Source organism: Mesocricetus auratus, unplaced genomic scaffold (genome assembly GCF_017639785.1).
Source record: "Mesocricetus auratus isolate SY011 unplaced genomic scaffold, BCM_Maur_2.0 contig_7674_pilon_obj, whole genome shotgun sequence".
NCBI classification, from domain to species: Eukaryota; Metazoa; Chordata; class Mammalia; order Rodentia; family Cricetidae; genus Mesocricetus; species Mesocricetus auratus.
The window spans coordinates 1-9,631 of record NW_024430690.1 but is presented as its reverse complement, the minus strand read 5'-3'; the positions used below and the strand labels follow the sequence as shown (position 1 = coordinate 9,631).

The 9,631-nt window shown below is 51.0% G+C and overlaps 1 protein-coding gene across 1 annotated transcript; it reads right to left on the bottom strand.

Moving 5' to 3' along the window:
• Positions 1-4,768: 4,768 nt before the first annotated feature.
• LOC121138089 (melanoma-associated antigen 10-like) lies at positions 4,769-8,546 on the bottom strand. The gene is given in 5 exon segments (XM_040740905.1): positions 4,769-6,008; positions 6,011-6,200; positions 6,557-6,628; positions 7,596-7,690; positions 8,490-8,546. Coding segments are annotated over 2 exon segments (921 nt in total). The 5' UTR covers positions 6,138-6,200; positions 6,557-6,628; positions 7,596-7,690; positions 8,490-8,546; the 3' UTR covers positions 4,769-5,214.
• Between the last annotated feature and the right edge of the window lie 1,085 nt (positions 8,547-9,631).

The following is a 9,631-nucleotide window of genomic DNA, read 5'->3' as shown; positions in this document are numbered from 1 at the left end:
AGAGAGAGAGACAAACAGACAGAGACGGATAGAGACAGATAGACAGACAGACAGACAGAGAGACAGAGAGAGAGAGAGAGAGAGAGAGAGAGAGAGAGAGAGAGAGAGAGAGAGAGAGAGAGAGAGACTGAACTGAGAAACCTTCAGAATCATTCAGATGGCCCTCACTTTATTTCCTACCTTCCAAGTGCAGGGTATTCAAGGGCAGTACATTGACACACTCTGCCCACCACTCCCACCAAGGTGGTTCTGTCTGAGAGAACATGAGTTGGCCAAACTGCGTTGCATATTCTGAGGCATGCCAACAGCCCCGGACACACTTCTTGAATACAGGCTTAGGAAGTGTGGGAAAGTAACAGTCAAAGTAACAGTCAATGGAGCTAGTGTGAATCTTGACACAGGGCATGCCTTATGTCTCGAGAGACCTTAGGCTGATGAACATCTGTAGAGGATCTTCTTCAAGCTCCACAGGACAATAACATGGCGTCTGAGCACGGGGGTCCCAACAACCAGTCACCATCAGGCAACATTTCCACTGTACCTTCTAGTAAATGCAATCAGAGCAGCATGCCTGTATGTGCCCCAGACAACTGTCCACCTCATGAGACCAGTGGCCCACGTGGAGAGGGCACATGTGATAACGATACAGTCCCTGCTTTGGCTAATGTAAAAATGGGAGAGGCTGGGCATATGCCCAGGACCTCCTCAGGGTACCTCGGGTATGGGTATGTGATGTCTCTGTACAACACTTGCTGTTACATCCTGATAGCTGCCCTCTCAGCCATATCCCTAAGTGAGTCCACTGAGGAGGAAGAGGACCAGGAGAAAGAAGAGGAGAAAGAGGAGGAGGGGGAGGAGGAGGAGGAATATTGAGAAAACAGGTGTATAATCTGTGCACTGTTCAAAAACAAAACAGCTTTATAAACTCACAGGTCACTGGAGACAGAAAGTTAGCCATGTTTCTGAAATGACCCAATGTGTGCTCTTATTAAATAAAAAGAGATGTCGCGGTGGTAAATAAACATCTTAAGTTTGAGCCCGGAGTCTGTGTGCTAAGCTATGTAACCTTGGGCAGTGGACTCAGGGCCTTGGCTTCGACACCATTGCGTCCTCCTTGCCCTTTCATGGACAGAAGCAGCATGTTTATGCCCTCAGCAAACCGGGTGCAGAAGGGTGTGGGAACTGAACTGCTGTTGTCACCTCATACTATTCTGGTATCTGGAAGCAGGAGATTCTTTCCCCTGGTTCTGCACCCCCAATAGCGGTCACCAGAAAGTTTCTGAGCAGGAGCTCAGGGTCACTATCAAGCATCCATTAGCCCTGTATGAGCACACCTTAAATTAGCTGCCTGTCTGCTAGGGGCAGACACTACTGTGAGAGACAAAGCTGTAAGTTTTACTTACTCTGCCTAGGAGATCACTAAAACAAATCAACAAGAGAAATGCCTCTAACATGCAAGCCCTTGTCCAAGGACAGGTAATTTCTTAGCTACTGGAGGCTGTTGTTCAGGCAAGATAGCAAGTCACCTGTTTCCAATCCCCTAAACAAGGCTGTTTGACTCAACTGCAGAGGATGTATACTTGGATCAAAAACTGTGGTAGTGGTGTCACTGTCTCCTGGTGGGATGATCCACTACTATCCCCTTTACACTGAGATACAGGCAATTCTTCTCAGCAGTTTGAGGGTGGGGTCTGCTGATTCCTTAAGGAAGACAGACACTAGAGGCTTTGCAGCAGAGCTGGCAAAATATTGCTACAAAATATCCACCACCTACCTCTTGTCAAGCAAACTCAAGGAATCATTGCTGGATTTAGGACTTTTAAAATAAGGAATGGCTGGGTGAGAGACACCCTTCCTTGCCCTGGGGAACCTCTCCAGAGGGATCTTGTACTGTGGAAGTACCCGACATTCTTGGGCTTCACAATCTGCTGAAGGATGATCCTTATGTATGCTGTGAATACATATCGTTCTCATTGGTTGACAGTGAAAGCTAAGTTAGCCTATAGCCAGGCAGAATACAGCTAGGCAGGAAAGCCAAATGGAGATACAGGGGAAAAAGAAGGGCTTATTTCAGAGAGACATGAGCCAGCTGCCCAAGATTCAAGATGCCTGAGGATCACAAATATGATGGCCATGTGGCAATACACAAATAGAAGTGGGTTAATTGAAATGTAAGAGCTAGTTAGTAATAAGCCTGAGATATAGGTCAAATATTTTTTAATTAGTATTCTGCCTCTGATTATTATGTAAAAGCAGCTGGAGGAGGGGGCAGAACAGAGAAACGTCTGTTTAAATATGGTGCCCACCATTGGACACTGATCCCCATGAGACCTAGAAAAGCTTTAAGAAAGTTCCAAGTTCTGAGAAATGGTGCCCCAATTGGTTTTCCTGGTTTCTCATGCCAGCCCTGGTTTTCCTTTTTATCAATGGCAGCTTCGTGCACTGCTCTAGAAAATTGTGTTATTGTCTCTGGAGGGTAACAATAGTCTCTTTCCTTCAGACAGTGAACTTCATCCGTGAGTCCCTACTGTGCTACTAAACACAGCAACATGTGCATTGTCCCATGGGAAAGAGTCACAGGGAGCACGGGGTATCCTTCTGGCCTGCTGAGGAAACATCAGCTACACTGATGATTAGGTAAGGATGCAGAGGTGTAACAACAGGCACATAAGGCACGACCACAGGAGAGTCCTGGGACTGTACAGACACTTTCACATTGGAGCCCTCGGGTTCCAGATGTACTCAGGGACATTCCACAAATTCTGTTTGATTCATGCACTTGTGCCTTTCATTCAAAGCTGTTTTCTGTAAGCGACATTGGAGGATGACTCTGTCTGAAGCCTGATCAGACAGTATGGATACCCAAGAAGCACCTTGTCCTTAAGAGAGGGAGGGTCAACCATAGTCTGAGAAGAGTTAGAACCATCTGAGATATGGGTGCATGCAGACACCTGGCCAGTGGTGTCACTAGTGAGGCCGGAATCAGGAATATTTCCAATGTTGTGGGCCTCACGGCTCATCACCTGGGAAGTGTGTATGATAAACCCTGTCCATCACGATAGCTGGAGTATGTGTGCTGCGTGAAAAGTCCCTGTTGCAGGTGCCCTGAGTGAGGAGAGCTATATTGGGAATGAGATTGCTAAGGAGACAAAATAGAATCTCATGTGCAAACATCAATAAATCCTGCTCCTTGTTAGAAAATTGGGTGTTTCTCTCACAGGAACACTTCGAGCATGTGAGTCAAAGACCAATTCCAACCCACCCTACCAGGTACCTTTCTAGCTAAACCACTAGACACCACCATTCACGAAACTCCCAAGACATTATCAGAGTTCCCCAAATTACAATAGAGATTATCGAGCTAAAAGGTTATTTTAGGAATAGGGAGATGGATCAGAACATGAAAACGCTAGGTGCTGCACCCTCTGGATTGGACTTAGCTCCCTGGAACTTGCATACATAATGGAAATCACCAGTGTGCATCTGTAATCCATGCACACCTTTGGTGAGGCCTTTGGCCGACTGGCAGGACAATAAACCAGAATCCCTAAAGCCAGTCAGCCTGGAGTATAGAGAACAACATCAAAAAGGACAAATACTGACTCGAGGAAGGTGACAACCACCTTCACAGCACCGGGGCAAGTATACATACATGTAGCCACCCACTTTATATACACACAAAATGACTTTTGAAATGTAAATATATCTGGGGCTAGAGAATTTGTTCGTTGATTAAAAGTCCTTACTTTAAGCTCTTGCAGAGGACCAGGATTTAGTTTCCGGCACTCACATGGAGGCTCACAAGCATTTCTAACTCGTATTTCCATGAAATCCTGTGCCTTCTTCTGCCCCCTCCAGAAAACCCTGGTCCGACTTACCTTGTCAAAGTTACAAACATTCAAAATTAGCCATTTTCTCCCTTTGTGTTTTTTTTCTTGTTTGTATTTTCTCCCGAGACAGGGTTCTCTGAGTAGCCCCAGAGCTGCCCCAGGATCTGCACTGTAGGACAGGGTGGGCTGAAACTTAGAGACCAGCCCATCTCTGCCTTCTCAAATGCTTGTGCTTTCTACCATTGCCTTGCCCAAAGTCATCTTGATAGTCAGCTCTCTTTCCCTCTCCCTCTCCCTCTCCGTCTCCCTCTCCCTCTCTGTCTCCCTCTCCCTCTCCCTCCCTCCCTCTCTCTCTCCCTCCCTCCCTCCCTCTCTCTCTCTAAATGGAGGAGTTCTCTTCCAGAGGGAGGGGTCAAGCCATGCAGTGCACGTGGGGTGTGGAGCTACAACTCCAGTTCAGCTCAAGAATACTGTTACTGCCAGGATTGGTTTTTCTGTTTACATCTTATAATGCAGGAGATGCTCGTGCTGTGCAAATGTTTAATTCATGATAGACTCTTCAGCCTGATTCATCACTCCTCACCATGTCCCCAAACAACAGGGCACCCTCCAGGGTCCTGGTACCAGCTACTCTTCCATACTGACAGCTGCATTGGTTGCAGCACTGACAATTGGCTGCTATGTTTGGAGACCACAGTGTAACCTTCCCCACCCCAGGGGTCTGCTGTGCCTTTCTGGCTTAAAGGGCTTCTCATTCTTCCTAGCAGCTAGCACTCTTCTGTACTCACACTTCCTGTGATGCTCCTGCCAAGTCACACCGACACAGAGCCTGGGATATGGCTCCTACTGATTTAATTTGGGGGGGGGCACTGCATTTACCTTACTTTACTCTTCATTTTAATTACTTAGACAGATGAGCGAATGAACCTGATGATGCACCCAAAATTTTTATTCTGTTCTTCATGCTAATGTACAAACTTGAAATGTTCCAGGAAATTCCATTTGAAGGTCATTGTATCCAGTGACATGTTGCAAGCTGGATAGAAGAGGACACTACAGCTTCTTGTACAAAATAATAAAATACACCTAATTTTCATAAACAACAACTACATTGCAAATTCTATTGTTAAATTTAAAACATCTCCACTAGGGAACCTTTTAGTAAAAATATAGCAACATTTTGAAATAAGAAGAAAGCCCAAGTTACCCAATAAGAACAAGAAGAATGAAATGTTTCCTGCTGTCACTCCACCAGCATTCTGGTGAGGGTTCAAGTCCTTAGATCTCTGACTCTGCCTGATCTGGTGGTGTTGGTTGGAATCTGCCAGCTCCCTAGCATGTGTGCCACTCAGGGCAGTAGTGTCATCTGCTGGGCGATTCAGGCCTAGATCCTCTGCATCTCATCTCTCAAAGCCTCCGCATACCTGGAAGTGTAGGACCTGGGATCCCGCCTAACTATACTGGCAAAAAAACACAAGATTTTCATCTTGGTGGTTTCTGCATGGGCCCTGGGACCCCACAGGAACTCATAGCTAGGAGGATGGCTGTCTGGAACCTGCCTGTACTCCAGGTACCCTTCCTGCACAAAATGCTCAGTGATGAGTCTCCTGGGCTCCCCAAATATGAAATGATCCCGCCCAGCATACAGCCCCATGGCATTCAGGATATGCCAAATATCCTGCTCGCTGACACAATTTTCCCCTATGAAAATTATGCACAGCATGATTATCACCAGGCCTGTCTTTGGTATGCCCAGAGCACCATGCAGCATCCCATCATAGGTGATCCCTAGAGCACGGACAAGAGCATAGGAGTGGACATGAGGGTCCACTTCCATAACTTCAATGCCAAACAGCAGCCACATGCAATCAATGGCCTTTGCAGAGATCACATGGAAGTACATCTCATAATCACGAGTAACCCTCTCCTGCATTTCTGCCTTAGTTGTCAGCTGGTTCATGCGATACTTGAGGAGCAGGAACCTCACCAATATAACTACTTTTCTATTTATTACATCCTGTGAGATGAATGTTGAGTTGGACATTCTTCTTAATGGGTTGTGAGAGGCCTCAGCAGATGGCGCCCCTGCAATGGAGCCCAGGGCAGTGGGAGGAGAGGAGGCTCTCACAGCATTCTGGGGAGAACGGAACATTGTCCCAACAGACACACCCCCTGAGGGGTGGCAGTGGCCTCAGCCTCCCCCACCTCAGCTAAGGGGACCTGGACACCCTCGGGTCCCCTTGCCTCCCTTTGGGACTGAGTGCTGTCAGGGAGGTTGGAGCTCTGGCTGTTCTCAGTAGGATCCATGATGACTTTCCTTGGGAACACAGTCAGGACGAGGTACAGGACACAGAGATAGGACTCACAGGCCTGGAGGAGAAAGCAAGAAGGTGTGTAGTAGACTCTGACAGCCACTGCTCAGGAGGCTCTCAAAGAGCTCCTGTGGGAGGATTTTCGTGGGGAGTGCTCCAAGGACAAAGGACTCTGGTACTGCAGGTGCCTCTGAGAGGTTCGAAGAAGAAGAGACCACCTCCCAGGGTGCATGCCTCTTCTTGTCTGAGGGCAAGTCTCAGAACAAGTTTCCTTGTCTCCAAGAGGGCAGAGAGGTCACCTCACAGCTCCTGACACCTGTTTGCAGGTGGGGGCAGGGGAGGGGGGACTGAAAGAGCTACCTCAATTCAGTGTTGTTCATTTGGGCTAGCACAGGACAGCAACCCGATTCTCACCTTGCTGAATGGCTGGTTGAGGGGCTTCCCAGTGATCCCTGGGTCCAAGGTCTTTAAGGCAAGAGACTACTTCTGTGAGAACGAAAGGAAGAATAGGAGAGGGGAAGGAATGCACTCTTCTGTTTTCCCACCCCCCACAGACAGGCAGGGAGGTAGTCAGTACTCTCCACTCTCACCAGGAGTCCTCACAGGCCCAAGGCTCCCTCAGATGACCCAGGTCCAGGTGCTCTAAGCAGGCCCTTCAGAGCCTTTAGACTACTGCCTGGAACCAGGGCAGGGGACTCAGCCCTGCAGGCCTGTCCTGGACTGTTTGTGACACAGTGCTTGAGGCAGCTGTCTGTGCTCTGGAGTGGAGTCTCCTGCACTAAGTCCCTGGCATCCTTTCCTGGAATTTTCCAGGCCCCACTTAACCATTGACTGTGCTCAAACATGGTCTCCCACTGTGGAGAAGTTCCACACCCGGCTCTATGACCTCTCAGGAGAAAGGAGGTGGTGGCACAGCCCCATCCACCCCTGTGGGGGAGCAGCAGTGATGGCCCCGTGAGCTGGGCTCATCACTGTTGAGACAGGAGTCCCTAAGTCCACCCTGAGTGCACCTTTGCCTTCCTTCTGAGTCCTGTACTTCCCAGCAGACCCCATCTCCACAGAGACACCCACGTATTTCCCCAGGGGTAGCTGAAGGAAGCAAAGCCCTTGGTGCCCCTGAGCACTGACTCCTGGTCACACCCACACTGTAACTGTGCAGTCCTTTTGCTCCATGCTGCAGAGTCAGTCCTCAGGGGAGGTCCACACCCTGCAGACTCCCCCTGCTCTCCAGCCTTGGCTGCCACTGCAGATCTGATATCAACCCTAGGAACAAGGTCCTCGTCACTCCAGGAAAAGTGTCACAACAAATCACACAGTCCCAGGAAGCCAGGCACCACAGCTCCTGACTGAGGGCTCCCTAAGGCATAGGAACAGGGGTACCTATGCTTTCTACAGTCTTCTATTGGGGGAAGGGAGGCCTCTTCTGCCTTCATTTCTGACCCTGACAGCTCACCTGGATTCACCACGGAAAATGGATGCCTCCTCTGGCGAGCAGGCTTGCTACCCTCTGGGCTGTGATGGTTCCCTATGGTGTACAGGCTCACTGCCCTGAGAGAGGAGACAGAAGTGCACATGTGTGTATCTCCTCTGAGTCGCCTGGACCCGGGCTTCTGGAGACTGGCAAAAGGGGCAGGGCCCTGCATTTTCTCACACATTCTGAAGTGTTCCTTCCTCTTCACTCTTCACAACACCCTTGCTGGCTCTCAGATCTGTCTTTCAGGTCCAAGCCCACTCTGAGCCCCCTCCCTCCCCTTATCACCCCAGTCAAAGTCCCAGGTGACTCTCTGACTCGGGGTCTACAGTCGGCACCCCTAGACAGTCTACACTGACAGCAAGGGCCCTTGTGCTTGTCTTGGAACTGAGAACTCACTCTTCCCTCCTTGATGGCCCTGGGTCCTTACCACTACAAATCTGAGTGAGACCAGTCCCCTCCTCCTCCTCGCCATCCTACACTCTGAAGCAAAGGCACAGTGCACACGAGGAGAAGGAGGGGGAAGCAGGTGAGCCCCTCCAAGTACACCACAGCAGAGAGAACCATTTGGGTGACTCCCAGACAGAGCGGTGCTTCTTAAGTCCACTGGGTTCCCTTGCACATGCAGAACACAAAGCCCCTGACAGGTGCGACCACACCCCTTAAACATCTGCTCCTTGAGCAGAGTCATGGAGGTAGCCAGAGCTTTCCATCCCAGCACTAGGGCATGGGCAGAGGCAGGGGCATCTCAGGGAGTTGGCAAGGCCATCCTGACCTGCAGAGCGAGTTCCGGGAATGCTGGATGTTACACAGAGTAACCCTGTGTCAAAAGGTCAAAACCAAAGGAAAGAAAAGCAGGGTGTTTGTCACACTGACCGACTGGGTTCCAAGTGCTGATTATGGCCACCGGGCAACCACTCGGCACAGGGTCCTGTGAAGACACACAGCGGAAACCCTGTGGGACCCTCCCTCTGGAGCGTCTTCCCCTGTCCACTCTCAGTTCTGACTGAGGCTGACCCTGGAGCTGACAGCAGCCTCTGTGTGGGATGCTCTAGATCCTGCTCCCAGCAAGAGGCTCGGGCCAGCTAGAGGATGAGCTGGGGAGATGCTAGGCAAAGGTGTCCACACCGGGGTGTCTGATAGCCTTGTATTCTGAAAGGGTCCCCTGACAACCCAGAAACCGGTCACCTCCTGCACTCAGAAAACGGGGAGGCCCTGTCAGTGTGCCAGCCAGGCCTCCAACTGGCTCCTAGGGCCCCGGCACCCTGAAGCCGAACAGCAGAGCTGGGACAGACTCCTAGACTCCTCAGTCATGACTTGAGCCCCCAAGGTGGCCTGACCGCCATGGTTCCCCAAGCCTGAGGATCTCCATGGTGGGAACCCGCCACAGGGCTTAGATGGTTCTCAGGAGGCCCGGGCTTCGAGGCACCACAGGGAATGGCCCTGAGGCCCCCAAGTGTCCAGATGCAGAAAGGAGGGGGAGAAGGGCTGCGTCCCGGAAGCCCCCGCAGTGTCTCCAAGGCCCACAAGTCCTAGGCACAGGAGAACAGCCCGGCTCTCTCCCTTCAAGACCCTCCCAGGACAGCCCCCAGCCCCCAAGTCCCGGATGTGGTGACCCTGAGGAAGCTTGAGGGCCTTCTTCCCAGAGTCAAGCTCAACTCTGGGGCAGGACCCTCAGAAACCTACAGACTAGCTTGACTCGAGGCCTGTGCTCCTCAGCTTGTCTCCTGAGACCCTGTCCTTCCCAAGGACAGGAAAGCCGCGTGTCCCCTCCTCTCTGGGCCGACCCCACCCCACGGCCCGCAGGGAGGGGCAGGGGCTGGTGTCCACACGGAGACCCCGTCTGGGGGGCAGCGCGCACCCCCTGAGGGAACGACCCCCCCCGGGGACCCTGTCACCACAGCCGACCTGCAGGGTCCTCTCTCCTCAGGGACAGGCTCTCACCCTGCTGCCTGAGAGAACTCCTTCCCTCGGGGAGGGAGGCCTGAGATGGAGCCTGGTCCCCAGTCAGTGAACCA